At 49.0% G+C, this 19,032-nt stretch overlaps 1 protein-coding gene across 1 annotated transcript in view; it reads left to right on the top strand.

Annotated features, from left to right (window-relative positions):
• The first annotated feature begins 7,145 nt into the window (after window positions 1–7,145).
• SLC29A4 (solute carrier family 29 member 4) overlaps window positions 7,146–19,032 on the top strand; it is a 32,159-nt gene continuing 20,272 nt past the window's right edge. The window contains exons 1-2 of the mRNA XM_083474789.1: window positions 7,146–7,303; window positions 18,628–18,802. Of these exons, the coding sequence (XP_083330915.1) occupies window positions 18,640–18,802 (163 nt within the window). The 5' untranslated portion in view covers window positions 7,146–7,303; window positions 18,628–18,639. The remainder of the gene's footprint in view (window positions 7,304–18,627; window positions 18,803–19,032) is intronic.

Below are 19,032 nucleotides of genomic sequence, written 5' to 3'. Positions count from 1 at the left end.
AATGTACAGTGGTACCCTGGGTTAAGTACTTAATTCGTTCCGGAGGTCCGTTCTTAACCTGAAACTGTTCTTAACCTGAAGCACCACTTTAGCTAATGGGGCCTCCTGCTGCTGCCGCGTCGCCAGAGCCCAATGTCTGTTCTCATCCTGAAGCAAAGTTCTTAACCTGAAGCACTATTTCTGGGTTAGCGTAGTCTGTAACCTGAAGCGTCTGTAACCCGAGGTACCACTGTATAGTGTGGACGGGACCTCAGTGTGATGTAACAGACAGGATATTGCACTACAACTGTGGGGAACCAGGGTTTGAATCGCCTCTTAGCCATGACCTGGGGGGCCACTCGCTGCCTCTTAGGCTAACCTACCTCACAGGGCTATCTATCTATCTATCATCTATCTATCTATCTATCTATCTATCTATCTATCTATCTATCTATCTATCTATCTATCTATCATCTATCTATTATCTATCATCTATCTATCTATCTATCTATCTATCTATCTATACATACATACATACATACCGTATTTTTCGCCCTATAAGACACACTTTCCCCCCTCCAAAAATGAAGGGGGAATGTGTGTGCGTCCTATGGGGCGAATGCAGGCTTTCGCTGAAGCCTGGAGAGTGAGGGGGGTCGGTGCGCACCGACCCCTCTCACTCTCCAGGCTTCAGGAAGCTATCCGCAAGCCATGGGAGAGCTGCGCGGCTTGCGGAGAGCTGCCTGCACCCCGAAGCCTAGGGTGCGCTAAGCTCAGCACACCCCAGGCTTTGGGCTTCGCGCAGCTCTCTGCTAGCCATGGGAGAGCTGCGCGAAGTCTGTTCTGGGGGCTTCCCCCGCCCCAGCCCCGCACCTGGGGGGAAAATAAATTTTTTTCTTTATTTCCCCCCCAGAAACCTAGGTGCGCCCTATGGGCCGGTGCATCCTATGGGGCGAAAAATATGGTTCATACATACATACCCCACCCATCTGGCTGGGCTTCTCCAGCCACTCTGGGCGGCTTCCAGCAGAATATTAAAACACAGCAATTCATCAAAAGCTTCCCTAAAACATGAGGATAGGGTGGGGAGGGGAAGCGCTAGGTGCACCAGCTTGAGCTCCTTGAGAGAAAGGTGAGACAGAAATGTGAGAAAATAATAATAACATTGAAAAAGCCGGCTATCCCCTGCCTGCCCCCTAAATGGCAGTACCTTGTGTCACCCTCACTGGCACAGGAAGGCAGCTGCGCTGATCAGTTCCATAATTAATTTCCCGGCCTGCTATTTTGCAGCCTCAACAGCTTCTGTTTGTTACACCACAGCTGTGCCTGTTGCCCAACTGGCCCCGTGCCACAGGGGCAGGGGAAATGCCAGCAGAGCCAGGAGTAGGATAAATGGCTGGCACTCTCGCTCACAAGCCGGGCAACTGCTGGTTGGCCTGTGCAGTCTGCTAGTCCCTAATTGGCTTAATTTTTTATCCTGGCAGGCAGCATTTCTCTCCGCCTCTCTTTCTTGGATGTGAATGGGTGTGCGGTTAATGGGAAGGAGAGAGATCTGCGTCTGAACCCCACTGGGGCCGTCGCTTAGGAGAGGGCAATCTTCCAGCGGTCTGGCTTTGGACAAAAGTCACTAAGCAGCCTCTGCTCTGGCTTTAGGTCTCTCTGTTCTTTCCCATCCAGAAATCATGGAATCATAGACTGGTAGTTGGAAGGGACCCCAAGGGATTCGGTCAGCCAACCAGCTACAAATCCACCTGTTTCCTCATCCAGACCACATTTTCCCAGCTTCTCTGCAAAGATTTCATGGGGGACTTGGTCAAAGCCTTCCTCAAATCAAGATACACTACATCCGCAGCATTCCCCTGATCCACCAAGCTTGTCATTCCATCCAAAGAAGAAATGAGACTTGTTTTTCAGAAACCCATGCTAGGTCTGAGTTATCAGAGCACCCTTTTCTAAGTGATTTCAGACAGACCATTCAATTACCAGTATCTGTTTTAGGACTTTTCCTGGTATTGACGTCATGGTCACCGGTCGGTAGAATAGAGATCATGTATTCTGGGCAAATACAGCATCCTTGGCCAACTCTATTCCTCTAGATATAGGGGACATTACGATGGGCCCCAAAACTGGAATCAGCATGGCTCCAGGATCCGGGGGGGGGGGAGTCCGCAGACAAGTAGAGTGGGCACTGCCGGCATTTACTATTTTAAGGCCCTGAAAAGGTTTGGGCTCAGGTTATTTGAATAACCACCATGAGGTTGGCAAGTGCTGGTGGCAAGCAGAGCCTTCTCAGTGGTAACCCCATATTTGTGGAATTCCTTCCTGAAAGATATTCATTTGACCTGCTCAGCACTGATTTCAAAACCTATTTATTTCAAGCTGCATTTAGTTGAGATGCTGGGCTGAATTTGTGTCTGTTCAGCCATTTACACTGATGCTGGTTTTGAACCCTCTCTCCTTAATTGCAGCCAGGCTAAAATTAAGAAGGCCTTCCAGGTCCAAGGAGGCAGCTGCACTTCAAGGGCAATTTCAAGACTGCCCTGCTCCTTCTCCCTTATAGGATTCTTTAGCTTAGGTAAAAGGTAAAAGTAAAGGACCCCTGGATGATTAAGTCCAGTCAAAGGCGACTATGGGGTTGGGGCGCTCATCTTGCTTTCAAGCCAAGGGAGCCGGCATTTGTCCACATACAGCTTTCCGGGTCATGTGGCCCACAGGACTAAACCACGACTGCCACACGGAGGACAGTGACAATAGCCAGAGCGCACGGAAATGCCATTTACCTTCTCACCACAGCAGTACCTATTTATCTACTTGCACTGGCACTGCTTTTGAACTGCTATGGGACTGTCTCTCCCGGTCTGCCCCACGGAGGACCTCAAGGTCCATAAATAGCAACACCCTAGTGGTCCCGGGCCCTAAGGAAGTCAGATTAGCCTCAACCAGAGCCAGGGCCTTTTCAACACTGGCTCCAGCCTGGTGGAATGCTTCGTCTCATGAGACCAGGGCCTTGCGGGATCTGATTTCTTTCTGCAGGGCCTGTAAGACAGAGCTGTTCCGCCAGGCCTTTGGCTTGGAATCAACTTGATCCCCTTCCCCTCTTTCCTCTTTCCTTTCTGCTTCTGTGATGGAACTCCTATTTGGGGACTTGCATGGCTTTTTTTCTGGCCCACATAGGACCAGAATGGTGAAGATTTGACGTTTTCATCCCCAAAACGTTTTTTATTTGAGTTTCTACTGAAATGAGGCTGCATTTTAATGTTGTATTTAATCTTGTTTTTAAGTTGTATTTTAATCAGTTGTTTTTATACCTGGTGTTAGCCACCCTGAGCCTGGTCTTGGCTGGGGAGGGTGGGGTATAAATTATTATTATTATTATTATTATTATTATTATTATTATTATTATTATTATTATTGGTTGGCAGGAGCTGGGACAGAGAAACGGGAGCTCACCCTGTCACGGGGATTTGAACCGCCGCCCTTCTGATTAGCAAGCTCAAGAGGCGCAGTGCTTTAGACCAGATCCAGACCAGACATCAAATAGAGGACTGTCCTCTGCAATGTGCTGGTAGGTTCCCTGGCTACCCTGGTTAGAGAAGAAGGAAGCAAACATAGTGTTACATTTGCAGACAGAAAAGCTCTGCTCTGGGTCTGTTTTGTACTATACGGAGCCTTGCTTGCTTCCATTTAGGGTCCATCAAAGATTAACATTAATGCAATGAAATTGCGGCCCGTTGCACATTCTCCCCCCCCCCCCCGCTCCCCCAAATAAATAAACAAAGGTCTCCTTGGACATATAAAGCGGCCTAGCTTGCTGCCCAGGTTTCTCTGCAAAAGGGGAAAGCAGGTACTCTGTTTCCCTAATTTCTTTTGGCATCAAAGCCAATATTGCGCCCCCACAGGACCAGCAAGCTGATAGATGGAGGGCGGCATTTATTGACTGCCAGAAGATTGCAATTCATAAACCAGCCCCTCATGTTTGCAGCCAGCATGAAGCAAGGGGGGAGGCTGCTCTTTGCGTCGTTCACCCCCATTGCTCTTCTGCTTTCGCCTCGGGTCCCCCTCCTCACCCCATCCCCACCAAAGGCAACCATTTTCTCCATAAGACCAGCTTCGCCTCCTAAATACAGGCCCAGCTGTGATGCCGCCTGAGGCCGGCAAGGGCTCTCCGAGAAGGGCAACTTCTCAGTTCTCTCTCTCTATACTGTGGGGAGACCTCTTGGGTTTGACCTCAATACACATAGGGACGCTTTTTCTCTCCACTTCTGTAAGCTTTTGGGGAGCTTTGCTCCAGGCACTTGAATTCATGAGGCAAAATCTAGAGGAGTTTAGGGTGGGGCCTTGTCTGTGATAGAGCCTTCCTGGAGATGGACCAAGTCCATTTTTCAAGTGATGAAGATAAGCATCTTAAAGATGCTTGAGGATTATTATTAGAGTTAGGTGGGATTGTGCTTTCCTGGTACACTCATTTGGACATTTCTAATGGAAATTTGGCCACCTCATGAGAAGAGAAGACTCCCTAGAAAAGACACTGATGTTGGGAAAGATGGAGGGCACAAGGAGAAGGGGACGACAGAGAACGAGATGGTTGGACAGTGTTCTCAAAGCGACCAGCATGAGTTTGACCAAACTGCGGGAGGCAGTGGAAGACAGAAGTGCCTGGCATGCTCTGGTCCAGGGGGTCACAAAGAGTCGGACATGACTAAATGACGAAACAACAATGGAAAGGTGGATGTCAAATGGAAGGAGCTGCCTGTCTTCTGCCCCAGATTATGACCCCTCTTTTTACTTCTATGTGGCTACAAACAAAGGTAGAGGGTGGGTTTGGACAAGATTTGACAGAAGCTAGGTGGGTCTTCAGCCAACTGGGTCCTCAGATAAGGCTCCCTGAGGGAGCATCTCAACCCCCATCATTCTGCCCGGATACTGAGGGCCTTCTGGCAGTTCCCGCCCTGCGAGAAGCCAGGTTACAGGGAACTAGGCAGAGGGCCTTCTCGGTGGTGGCGCCCGCCCTGTGGAATGCCCTCTTGTCAGATGTCAGGGAAATAAACAACTACCCGACTTTTAGAAGACATCTGAAGGCAACCCTGTTTAGGGAAGCTTTTAATGTTTAATAGACTATTGTATTTTAATATTCTGTTGGAAGCTGCCCAGAGTGGCTGGGGAAACCCAGCCAGATGAGCGGGGTATAAATAATAAATTATCATCATCATCATCATCCCTTGACCAAAGGTTCAGGATATGCCATGTTTGGGCTAGGATGCTTTCTTCCAACAACACTCATTTCCCCAATTTCCATGAGTGCTGCAATGTGGCAGGAGACTTTTTCAATAAGATGTATATTTCTTATCAATCCTGTTGCCCGTTTTCCTATGGCTCTGCTTGCAGTGAGGGAGATCGATATGGAGCAGAGACACTCTTCCCGGTCTATTTCAAACGGTTTCCCCGGGTTCTCCAGGAATGGGATTTTCCCCGGAGGCCTAGTATGCAGGAGTTTCAGCTGCCATGGGGCAGCCTGGTTGCTATCCTGGCTCGAATGGTGGCCCAGGAAGCGACGGCAGGAGTCTGGTGCTTGCAAGAGGCAAGGAATTTTCTAAATACAAAACTCAAACCCTTGTTCTCTAAGGCAGTCCGTAGTATGGAATGGCAATAGGTTCAGGGGTGATGTCAAAGATTGCAATTGCTGCGCACAGCAATAGAAGGACCTATGTTTAGCATCCTTCTGTCTTGAAGAGGGGACAGGTACCTTCATCCATATGTGGTGGGAGTGCAAGAAATTAGGAGAATTTTGGGATGTCATCTATAACAAATTGAAAATGTTTAAATTCCCTTTCACACACAAAAAAACCCCCGGAATGCTGTGGCCCCACAGGGAGCCACCCTCTTCTTCCTTGCTGTGTTGGCTTGTGGAGGAATTATTATTTATTTTCCAGACAGCTATTGTCTCCCAAAGTGGCTCACGTCACTAAGGTAGCTCTGACCCCAGGCTTTCAAGCCTCAGGTTGTCTGGATAATAATAATAATAATAATAATAATAATAATAATAATAATAATAATAATAAAGTGATGCAGGAAGGGACCCCCTGTAACATGGGAATCACAGCCTCGGGCATCCCTGACGGATGGCTATCCTTGAAGGGAAGGCAGGATAAACAGGTAGATGATAAAATTAAATTATTAAATTTATAGCCCACCTTTCCTCCAGCAAGCTCAAGGTGGGACACATAGTTCTCCCCACCCCCATTCTATCCTCACAACAATCCTGCGAGGTAGTTTAGGCTGAGAGTGAGTGCCTGCCACCCCCCCACCCCCCGGAGCTTCATGGCCAAGTGGGGATTTGAACCCTGATCTCCCAGGTCCCAGTCCAACACTCTGGCCGCGACTCATGGCCCTGAAGCTCACTGAGGGAACTTGGACACTAACCAGCTACCTCTCCCAGCCTAACCTACCTTGCAGGGCTGTTGTTGTGGGAATTAAATGAAGAGCGGTGGGGGGAGAGCCATGTACACCCCCCTGAAGAAAAATGGTGGGACACGAACACTACAGAAGAACCACGAGCGGCACCTACATTTTGTGAAATAAAAGCAACGATGGTGGTGAAACAGTAGTGTTGCAGGTTCGATCCACGTCTGGGGCAGCTGCATTTTCCTGCCTTGCATGCAGGGGATTGGACTAAATGATCCTCAGGGTCCCTTCCAAATCTATGAGCTTGAGGCAGCTGGCTACCTACCAATTTGACAACAGGGGTGGTGGGGCAAACCTTTAATTTGACTGTCAATCTTTGCAGTGTGATGGGGGGGGGGGTGAAATTTGCCAGGTACTCTGCTTGGCTTTCTGGTGGGGGGGGGGAAGGATGCATGCAGCAGGTTGGTGGGAGGGAGGGGTCGACAAAAGGGGGAGGGGAGAGGAGGGCAGGGGGACAAGAGGGGAGGGCAGGGCAGGGGGAAAGGGAGGAGGGGAGGAGGGGAGGGGGAGAAGAAGGGAGGGGATGGGAGGGGAGGGCTGAGAAGGGGAGGGCAGAAAGGGGGTGAGCAGGGGAGGGGAAAAGGAAGGGGGAGGGGTGAGAAGGGGAGGGCAGGGAGGGGGTGAGCAGGGGGGAGGGGTCTGTCTCCGGGCCAGGCTCCCCCCCTCCTCTGAGCCCTCCCCTTCCCCTGCCGGACCCGCGATCCGCCGAGGTTGCCCGGAACCGGCGTCGGCGGGGCGATGGGGCTGCACAGCGGGGCGAGGCCGGCGGCTCCGTCCGGGCAGCGGCGTCCTCGGGAGCAGCGGCGTCGGCACTGGCACTGGCGGCGCTGAGCGGGACCGGCGAGCCGAGCGGCGGCTGGAGGTGAGGCGGCGGCGGCGGACCTGTTGGCTGGCAAGCGGGCGCCGCTCTTTTGTCTTCCTTGGAGGGGGGGCGGACAAAGGGGGCTGCAAACGGGGGGGGGGTCGCCGAAAGCCGCGGCTGCTTCTCTCCGTCCCAATGAGGCCCCCCGGGGCGCCCTCTAGTCCTCGAGGAGGGAGGGAGGGGTGGCGGCAGGCCGCCCCCCTGCCAGGGGACCCCGAGGGCGCAGCAGAGGGACGCATTCTGGTCCCCAAGGAGGAGAAGGGAGCCAGGTATCCTTTGCCATTTTAAAAAAGGAGGGTGTCTATGAGCATCTCTTGTAAGCCTCGTCTCCCCCCTCCCCTCCTAGGCGCCCCCGAAGAGATAAAGAGGTTGGGGGCGCTGGCCAGACTCCTGCGCCCCCCCCCTTGCCCCGCTTCGGTCTTCGGAATGGGCAAAGCGAATTGGCTTTTTCGGACAAGGGCGCGCGCGCTTGGTTTGGGGAGAAAGTGAGCCAGGATTGTGCGGAGGGGAGGGGGGGTTGTGTCTCTCTTTCTCTCTCTCCCCCCCCCCATGTCCCAGTGGACGAAGAGTTGGATTCCTTCCAAGTAGACACTCCTAAGAGCCCCCGGAGTCTGCTTACACGCAAGTAGGTCCCATGGAGTTCCCAGGAACCGACCCCCCCTCCTGTTTCTTCTTCTTCTGTTGGTGCGGCCCTTGGTGCTCTTCAGCTTCCTCCGAGAAGCGGTCCAGCAAATTCTGCCTCCCTTGCATCCCCCAAACCAACCCTGCGAGGAAGGCTAGTCAAAGAGAGAGAGAGAGAGAGAGAATCTGGCCCCCAAGGTCACGCAGGGAGCTTCACAGCTACCTAGCGCCTTTTTTCTGGAGGGGACGCATACCCCCAAACATTTTGTGAATCTAAGTTTGTCCTCATTGAGGGCCAGTATTTCAATATGAGTTGGAAAATGAGAGTACCCAGAAACATTTTTTTTAAAGAAAAAAAGCACTGGTCCTAGGAGAATTTGGATTTGGATCTCAGCCAGCCATCTCACCTGGCCTGGCACCTTCCAGATGTGTTGGACTACAATCACCTTCTCTTAATAAATTCCCAAGTTAAGGTTCGTACGGGTTTTGGGGTGACATCACATCTGGTTTGCAAACCCACACCACATGCACAAAAAGTTGCTCACCAGTCAGGATTTTTATTAGCCAGTTTGCCTTAAGCGGGTTTATATTGGTTGCTTGCGGCACGCGCATGGACTCGCAGGCTCAGCGTGGGTAGAGGGGGAGACAGAAGGAGGACCTCATCCCCGTCTTACTTTAAAAAAGCTGATTGTGAGTACAGTGGTGCCTCGCAAGACGATTCTGTGATTCTCTTCTTCTAGCGGTTTTTTCGTCTTGCGAAGCAAGCCCATTGACGGATTAGCGCTATTAGCGGCTTTTAGCGGCTTATCGGCTTATCGGATCAGCTGATAAGCGGATTAGCGGCTTAGAAAAGGGGGGGAGGGGAAAAAACCCACAGGAACTCACAAGACATTTTCGTCTTGGGAAGCAAGCCCATAGGAGATTTGTTTTGCGAAGCACCTCCAAAACAGAAAACTCTTTCGTCTAGCGAGTTTTCCGTCTTGCGAGGCATTCGTCTTGCGGGGCACCACTGTAGGTGATCTCCGTTCTCCATAGGCGAACAAGGAAGTGGCTATTTAGATGGTTGGCATTTGTAAGGTGGCTTGGATATCACCCACTGAAGTTTGTGCCACAATGAATGCATTAATCCACCTTGCTGGGCTGTGTACAAGCAACGGTCAAAGTGGTTTACAGAAAAATAAAAGGAACAAAATATTATTATTATTAACAAAGTACAACGATACTTTAAAGCATGCAAAAGTTTGAAATGCTAAAACAGACTAAAGTGTCCTTAACTTTCTAAGTAGGCTTTTCTCTAAACAAGAATGTATTTTAGCAGGCACCTAAACGAGAACAGTGAAGGCAGCTGCTCGACATCATGAGGCAGGGAGTTCCAAAGTGCAGGAACCAATGCATTAATGTTTAAGTTGCCGCAAGACTCTGTAGTTGCAACAGAGCAACCTAGGGCACTCCTCTGGGAATGGATTTGGGGCTATGTTAGGTTCCCTCCCCGCGATTTACACAGTTCTCCAAAAAGTCTAAAAGAGAGAAACACGCTTTCTGGTTTTATGCTTACCGTATTTTTCGCTCTATAAGATGCACCAGACCACAAGACGCACCTAGTTTTTGGAGGAGGAAATCAAGGTGGGGGGGGGAAATATTCTGAATCTCAGAAGCCAGAACAGCAAGAGGGATCGCTGCACAGCGAAAGCAGCAATCCCTCTTGCTGTTCTGGCTTCTGGGATAGCTGCGCAGCCTGCATTCGCTCCATAAGACGCACACACATTTCCCCTTACTTTTTAGGAGGGAAAAAGTGAGTCTTATAGAGCAAAAAATATGGTAGCTATCTTTCCTAGCTAACATGGTGCCCCTCAGAAGTTTTGGACTACAGCCCCACCCCCACCCCCCGTGCAGCTGTGCTGGCCGTGGCCCTTGGGAAATGTAGTGCAAAGCGCCTGCTGGTTAGCGACGGCTGGCTTAAAGTGAGGCAGCACGGAGGGTGTCATCCGAGAGCACCTTTTGATTGCAAATCCTCTCTGGGTATCCATGGCCGAGCTGCTTCCTTTCAGCCTGACGGACCTCTCTGGATTGTTGTAAGGATAAAGTGGGGGGGGGGGTGTATAGTATTGTGAGCTCCTTGGAGGAAGGGGTGCAGATGAAACAGTAAATGACACAATGCTTAGCTGGTATCCCTGCGCATGCTTTCTTGGGATCCAGCCCCGCCGGTTCCCAATACAGATTACTCCCATGGCCAGTTTTGCAAACCAAGGGGTCTTCTGGCTGTGTCGAGGCCTTAAAATGTATGGGGTCTTGTTCCCCGCGCGTTCCAGTCTTGGGTAAACGTTTTGTTTTCTTGTGACCACCCAAACAGAAGCGTCACCTTTTATTTATTTGGGGTGCCCTTAGGCCATCTGCCTCCCATGTTTTCGGGCCCGATACCTTAATAAATTCCAAAATACAGCCAAGGAAGAAATAGCAAATTCCCAGCAACCTCACAGTGCTTCTCTTCCACCTGATTCGCAAGGAGAGCCTTGCAGATTTCTTGGGTTGGTGTAGGGGATGGGCTTACTTTGAGTAAATGGAAGGGTCTTTGCTTCATCTTTACCTACCCAGCTTCTCCCCACTGCAAGGCTGTGAATGCTCCCTTGCCTGTATCTACTCATATGTAGCCATAGGTTTTCCTGGTGCATCACAGGCCGGTTGGACTGGAAGACCTTTGGGGTTTCCTTACAATTCTACGATTCTATGAATTGCCTAACCTCAAAATATGATGTAGCAAAGGCTCTGTGTAGGTTTCTGGTAGCTGTTGGCCCCCTATGGTCTTGTTACACAGCTGTCTATCTTAGAATGAAATCCCTCTCATTACACCAAGGGGAAGTTGAGTCTGCAGCCGTACAGATGTCACTGGACCCCCAACATCCTTAACCCCCTGCCAGGTACGAGGGGAACTGTAGGCTTGTGGTCTCTAGAGAGCGGCACCTTTGCTCTCCCTGATTCACCTGTTCAAGGGGTGTTGGAGCAACTATAATGTCTTCAGGGCCTTGGTGAAGTTGGAGACCCCCCCTCCCTTCTGAGTTGAAAAGGATGACCCCCAAAAGGCAAAGTGATCCCCCCTGATAGAGCGGGTCTCATAGCCCCACAGAAAAATGGAAGGATGGCAAGGGGCCTTAGCTCTGAAGGAGAGTGGGCGTCCGGCATCAATCCCTGCCACCCCATTCAACACAGCCGGCCCTATCATTAGAATGAGGCACCTGCCTCTGGCAACAGGTTCACAAGCAATAGGCTGCGCTGGGCACAGAGCAGTCTGCTCCATGGGTCTCTAACCCCAGCTACTGTATGGTGGACAGTGCAGTCAGAGGTTCCACTGCCTGCCTAGCTGACTCTCAAAATAAATAAATATGGATTTGTTAACAAAAAGAGAGAGCGCGCAAATGGAACAAAAGGGATGAACATTCAAGAAGTTAAACCACAAAGCATCACAACCCGGAAGGACAAAAGTACAAAGGTTCAGCACAGCTCCAAAATGGATAATAAAAGTATTAACTCATATGAATATCCCCTTTGCAAATACAAAAGATACGTGAAAACAGACCCCTGCAATGCAGAAATGCTGTTCCATCATTCTTGAGAATAAAGGTTCTATATAATCTCAAGTGAGCCAGACATCTGCATATACCATGTGCCGCAATATTTCTATAAGAAATAAAATCATGTCATATATATATATATATAAAGGGTCATTTGAGCTCTGCCCTTTTGATACTTCTAATTCATGAGATAATTTTAGTTTGTGAGATGCTGTCTTGGTGGCTTCTGTATGTGGGATGGTCCCCTGGACCAGCATCCGCTGACCAGATGCTCTCCAGGTGTGTCGGCTAAGACCAGTGGGAACTGTCGTCCAAAACACCTGGAGGGCACCAGGGTAAAGAATCGTGGCTTCGGTGTTTTTTGCCTTCTGTATCAAGATGTGCATCGATGCCAGATCTTAAGTGCTGCGCTCTTCCACACAGAAAACTGCCCTTCCTAACCACACGTATTTTAAGATCATAGAAGTGACGTTTTGGAAGCAACAAAAAACCTCTTGGGTCCCACACTGAGAACTAAGAGCAGCAGCACTTGAGGAAGAGCAGAACGTCGTTGTGATGGCCTGGGACTCGGGCTCAGACTCGGAACCAGAGGAGTCTCATTCTGCACCAGATCCTTTGCCTCAGGCATCACCTGAACCAAGTCTGGGGCCTGATCCTGAAGAGTCCCAGTCTGCACAGGTTCCCCTGCAGCAAACACCAGCTGGGCCAAGTCAGGGGCCTGAGCCTGCCCTGGCTCCAGATGCGGGGATGACCTCCTTGCCTTCAGCTGGGCCATCACTTACAGCTGCTCCACTACCAGTTGGGTCAGGGGAGGCTGAGGCGGCCTCTGGGTCTAGTAACCCACCGACATCTCCTGAGCTGCAGAGACTGAGGTCTGAGAGAAGGAGAGACCTGAGTACTCGCAGGAGGAGTGCTCGCCTTTGGGCGAAACAGGGAGGTACAGTAAGTCACTGGGGATCAGGACCAGCCGTTATCCCGACAAAGATAAAAGGCTGTTGGACCCTGTCCCAGGTTGCGGGAACAACATTGCTGTATGCCAGATCCTGCCTGAGATCCTGTGCCTGACCTTGCCTGGTTTCCTGCCTCGTGTCCTGCCTTGGCCCTGTCGGACTGACTCCTAGCGGAACCTCTAGATTCTGAACTGGTCCTGGACAGCATTTCGCAGGTTACCCCCAGGCCCAGCACTGTCGTCTCAAGACCATCAGGGACAGCTGGCCATCCAACCTCTGTTTTAAAAGTTCTTCCTGACGTTGAGCTGGAATCTCCTTCTTCTGACTTGAAGCCATTGGTCTTCTCCTCTGGAGCAGGAGAAAATAACATCTTCCATGTGACAGCTTTTCAGATATTTGAAGATGGCTCTGATACCACCTCTGTCTCCTTTTGTCCTGGCTAAACATACCCAACTGTCTCCACCGTTCCTTCTAAGACTTGTCCTATGTACGTCTCAAAGCACACTTCAAAGTGTTGGTGCTGACCTTGAAAGCCCTAAACGGCCTCGGCCCAGTAGTCCTGAAGGAGCCTCTCCACCCCCATCGTTCAACCCTGGACACTGAGGTCCAGATCCAAGGGCCTTCTGGCAGGGAACCAGGCAGAGGGCCTTCTCAGTAGTGGTGGAACATCCTTCCATGAGATGTCAAGGAAATAAACAACTGTCTGATGTTTTGAAGACATCTGAAGGCAGCCCTGTTTAGGGACGTTTTTAATGCCTGATGCTTTAATGTATTTTTAATATTTTGTTGGAAGCTGCCCAGAGTGGCTGGGGAAACCCAGACAGATGGGCGGGGTAGAAATATTATTATTATTATTATTATTATTATTATTATTATTATCCAGACCCTTTATTATCCTTGTCCCCTTCCTGCACCCATTCCAGCTTGTCAATATCCTTCTTCAACTGGGGTGCCAGGTGGGATCCAGCCAGGGCAGAATAGAGTGGTGCTATCACTTCCCTTGATCTGCACATGACTTCTTTTCTGGCACCAGGTTAAGATGTTTTATTTACCCAGACATTTTAATGTGTCTCCAATTTGTAATATTATTATTTTTTGTCTGCTGCCTTTTATTACAGTTGCTGACGTGAGTGTTTTGCTGCATTGTTCTTCCTAATTTATTATCTATGTCGCTGTGTATTCCACCCGGGAATCGCTTTTGAAGGGCTGAGTTCTAGAGAAGGCATAAAAGAACATGAAGGGATGGTGGAACTACTCTAAAGGTCACGCTTGGGCCCCAAGCCAGGCTCCGCTGGGTTGCTTTGCAATGGCACTGGATGGAAACAAACTGAGGCCCGTGTTTGGGGCGAAGCATTTGCACAACCAGTTCACCACTGATGCCTTTTGAGATCAGAACACAAGCAAACAGCCACATCCCAAGCAAAAGGTTATATAAACCGGCTCTGTGAATTTTTAAAAGAGGTGCATGAAAATTAAAAAATAGTTTGCCCATTCTATTTCACATGCCTTTTGCATATTGCACAAATCCTCTTGTTTGCACCTTCTATTTCACAAGGAGCTGATTCATGCATTCATTCATGCTTTCTGCATGATGCCCCGGTCTAGACTACCCATGAAGGGGGAATTTTAAAAAATCAGTGCCTGAAAAGCACAATTAGCTTATGTATTTGCCCACCTCATTACTTAACAAATAAGCAGAAAAGTCCTGTGGCACCTTAAAGACTTAACACATTTGTCATGGCATGTGTTATGTACTGAGTTGAATAGGATCCAAAATGCAGCAGTCTGATTGGTCCTAGAACAATAGGATTCAGAAAGCAGCAGTCTGATTGGTCCGCAGGAGCCACCCAATCCAGCTCCAGGTGGAAGTGATTCCGCAACCTGATTGGCCTACAGGAGAATCCCAGAATTAGCCAATCATGTGGGGCCCATTGTGTAAATAATGTATATAAAGCAGACGTTTTGGGGAAACTTGCATTCCTTGCCACTATGAGCTGAATAAAGAGCATGAAATCCACACTCGACTCCAAGCATATTTCAACATGGGCTGCTTCACTCCAGTGGAGATCCTTCCATGGGCTGGCTCGCACCCGTGCCTGTGATTTCTGGCATCTGCATCTGCGCAGATGCGATTTCCGGCACCATGGAAGCGAAGGGGTGGCTCGTGGGCTGGTTAAACGACCCCTGTAGGCCGCTTGTGGCCCATGGGCCCTAGGTTGCTGACCCCTGGCATAAGCTCTGATGGGCTTGGAGCCCAACAGGACAGGCTTAAGACTTGATGCCTCCAATTAAAAAACAACAACAAATCAATCTTTCCATATCTTGTCTTTCATTCACTTGTTTCCCTGACCTCCTCACACCTCCCCTTTTTTGTATTCCAGTTCAGTAAGTTAATTCAGCAAATCCTTTCCCTCTTTGTTTTTATCTTAGACCTTTGTCTTAATATGTAATAACTGTATATTCTCCTCTGTTAGCAGTCCATTTTTACATACTCCTTGTAGCATTACTACTAAAAACCCCTTAGCTTCATTCCAACATCATTCTAACATTCATTAATTTTACAGTATTTCTGTAGATAGTCTTTGAATTTCTTCCAATCTTCTTTCACCGACTCTTCTCCCTGGTCTCGGATTCTGCCAGTCATTTCCGCCAGTTCCATGTAGTCCATCACCTTCATCTGCCATTCTTCCCTGGTGGGTAAATCTTGTGTGGTTTTTTTCTTTTCTTATTATTACTATTGTGACTTCTTTTTTTATTTTTGAAACTCTAATAAATATCTTATAAATAATAATAATAATGATGATGATGATAATAATAATAATGATAATAATAATAATAATAATAATAATAATATAATAATAAAGACTTGATTGCTCCATAAACGTTTTGGTCTTTAAAGTGCCAAGGAACTGCAGTCTTCTTGTCGCAAGAGATTAACATGGCTACCCCTGTGGATTATTATTTTTTTAAAACCCATTTGGTAAAGCGACTCTTTTTGAAAGTGCAAAACTGCGGCGGGGAGGAGTGGGGGCAGCTGCTTGATGACATGATGGGGGGGATCAGTCAATCAGTTCTGAACCGCCCTGAGATGTTGTGTGAACCGTTCCTGAGATCCACGGGCACAGGGTGGGATACAAATTTAATAAATAAATAAATTTAATAACAAATAGGTAGCGTACACAGCTGGCTTCTGCTTCAGGCTACCAGAACCTTTTGCTTTCTCCAAAGCTCAGACTTTTGGGGACAGGTACGTTCTGTCCTTCCAGGACAGCTTGGCTGAAATATCAGGGCAGAACAGGTGTGATAAGACGTGCCAGATTTTTCACGCCAACCAGGAGCAGTGCTAGGGGTTTGTCATCCCATCCACCATACCAATTTCCAGGGCTGTGCCCGTGAAATGCGCCTGGTTCATGCCTGCGATATCTGTGTGTCTGCCACCTTCCCGGCCATTATTCTGCTGCGTCTGATCTCAAACTGGGCAGCGGAGAATCGGCTCCAGCCTCAGATTGGAATTGAGGATAACCAAAGGGGGTTTGTCAAACGTGTCCGCGGAACAAAACACATCCCAGTTGCCTGAATATTGACAACGAGCGTTAGATAACAGGTTTTAAAATAGGGTTGCAATATAAAAAGCAAACAGCCCCGCACCTCTTTTGCGGTTGCTGTGTATGGAAATCATTTCCTGTCTGGCCTTATCTTGGTTACGGCTTTTCTTTTTATTTTCCTATCGAGGATTTGCAGGCAGCAATCTCTCTCTCTCTCCCCCCCCCCCCCCGCCTCTCTTAATACTGGCTGTTTGTGTGCTTTTATTCTTCAGCTGAAGGGAGTTAACGTGGGGTTAATTAAGCACATCCAGGAAAAAGCGCAGAGAACATCTGTACTCCTTCCTAGAGACAGCTGAGGCTATAAAAAAACACCAAGGCTGCTTTTCTGGTAGAGACCAGCAAAGCTTGCTAGATAAGGTAGAGAAAGAAGCTTGCCTGACGCTCCTGCTTTCTGATAGATGAAATAAATTTGTTACCTACTACAGATTTTTAAAAAGCATTGAGGTAAGGAGCCTTTGATAGCCCTCTCCTCCTCCATGAATTTGCCCAGTCGTCTTCTAAAGCCATCCAAGTTGGTGGCCATCGCTCCTGTGGCAGGGAGTTCCACAGTCTCCATAGTTCTGCTTAGACTTTATCTCTCCTGAATCTCCCAGCATTCAGCTCCGTGCCCACAAGTTTGAGGGAGGAAAGCTTTTCTCTATCCGCTGGTCCACGCACTTTGCACTCACCCGCACGCTAATATTTACAAGGCTGCAGAAAAGTAGTGCAAATCTCACGCCAAGACGCTACTTGCATTTATAGTTGTGTAAATGGTGAAGTTTTTGCATCTGTCATCTGCATAACAGGCCTGTTCGGACTGGCCTTGGAGAGAGCCAAGGAGCTACGTATGGACGCTCTGAACCAGGGGTCAGCAAACTTTTTCAGCAGGGGGATGGTCCACTGTCCCTCAGACCTTGTGGGGGGCCGGACTATATTTTGAAAAAATAATAATGAACGAATTCCTGTGCCCCACAAATAACCCAGAGATGCATTCTAAATAAAAGGACACATTTGACTCATGTAAAAACACACCGATTCCAGGACCGTCTGGGGGCTGGATTGAGAAGGCGATTGGACCGCACCTGGCCCACGGGCCTTAGGTTGCCTACCCATGCTCTTAACTCATAAAACTATGGAACTCACTATCACTGGAATCAGGGATAGCCACCAACGTGGATGTCTTCAGAAGAGGATGTGACAAATTCATGCAGAAAGCAGGCTATCGATGGCTTTTAGTCACAACGACTGTGTTCTGCCTCCACGGTCAGAGGCAGCAATGCTTTTGAATCCCAGCTGCTGGAAGACACAGGAGGGGAGAGTTGCTCTTGTGTTCGATTCCTGCTTGCATGCTTCCCGGTTAGGACATCTGGTTGGCCACTGTGAGTAGTGCTAGGTTTATGTAGAAGCTAAACAAGCTATAGCTTAGGGTCCCACTCTCTTGGGGGCCCCAAAAAAATTTAAAGGGAAAAGACTGGATGCACCGTATTTTTCACTCTATAAGACACACCAGACCATAAGACGCACCTAGTTTTTGGAGGAGGAAAACAAGAAAAAAAAATTTCTGAATCCGAGAAGCCAGAACAGCAAGAGGGATCGCTGTGCAGTGAAAGCAGCAATCCCTCTTGCTGTTCTGGCTTCTGGGATAGCTGTGCAGCCTGCATTCGCTCCATAAGATGCACACACATTTCCCCTTACTTTTTAGGAGGGAAAAAGTGAGTCTTGTAGAGCAAAAAATACGGTATATTTCCAAAATATAAGATAAAAAACAAATGAAATAAAATCTACATAGAGCAACAATGTTTTGTGTTGTATAGGCTCTTATGATGTAAATCATGGGCCCTGCCTGCTAGCCTGCTCCCTAAAATATCACTGGTTTGCTCTTTTCTATAATAATAATAATAATTTATTATTAATACCTCGCCCATCTGGCTGGGTTTCCCCAGCCACTCTGGGGCAGCTTCCAACAAAGTATTAGAATACAGTGGTCTGTTATACATTAAAAGCTTCCCTAAACAGGGCTGCCTTCAGATGCCTTCTAAAAGTCTGGTAGTTTTTCTCTTTGACATCTGACAAGAGGGTGTTCCACAGGCGCCACCATCGAGAAGGCCCTCTGCCTGGTTCCCTGTAACCTCACTTCTCACAGGGAGGGAACCGCCAGAAGGCCCTTGGCGCTGGACCTCAGCGTCCGGGCAGAATGATGGGGGTGGAGACGCTCCTTCAGGTATACTGGGCCAAGGCCATTTAGGGCTTTAAAGGTCAGCACCAACACTTTGAACTGTGCTCGGAAACGTCCTGGGAGCCAATGTAGGTCTTTCAAGACCAGTGTTATGTGGTCTCGGCGGCCGCTCCCAGTCACCAGTCTAGCTGCCGATTAGTTGTAGTTTCCGGGTCACCTTCAAAGGTAGCCCCACATAAAGTGCATTGCAGTAGTCCAAGCAGGAAATAACTAGAGCATGCACCACTCTGGCGAGACAGTCCGCAGGCTGTCAATTGCTGCCCCTAGTGCAACTGAGCAGCTCAGTGATTTGCAAGGTGTGTTGGGGGCACATGGCCCGCCTAGCTGTCTCTACTTCTGCTCTCGTATTCTCTTTCCCCACGCATAGGGCCAACCAGCCATGGGTTCCGTGGGGGGAGAGCACTTCAAGGACCTCAGCCCCGTGGTGACTCCCGAGGGGAACGTGGTGATGAGCTTCAGCTTCGACAGCTACCAGCTGGAGGAAGAGGAGCTTCAGGCCAAAGGCTGCCAGGCCAAAGGAGTCCTCACCTTCATGGAACCAGGTAAGAGCCCCGGATGTCGTTTCCACGCAGGGTGTCGTGGGTCGTGATCAAACTCTTCACCTTATGCAGTTGCCTTTGCTTCCTCAATAATGTCCACTTTTGCAGACTGCAGACGCTTTGGACCACACAAGGGGGGGCCTGTAACAACAACAACAACAACAAATAAATTAATTTATATCCCTCCCATCTGGTTAGGTTTCCCCAGCCACTCTGGGTGGCTCCCAACAGAA

This window comes from Podarcis liolepis (genome assembly GCF_965112155.1).
Source record: "Podarcis liolepis genome assembly, chromosome: 14".
Classification (NCBI taxonomy): Eukaryota; Metazoa; Chordata; class Lepidosauria; order Squamata; family Lacertidae; genus Podarcis; species Podarcis liolepis.
The sequence above is the reverse complement of the archived record's forward strand: the minus strand, read 5'-3'. Positions and strand labels throughout refer to the sequence as shown.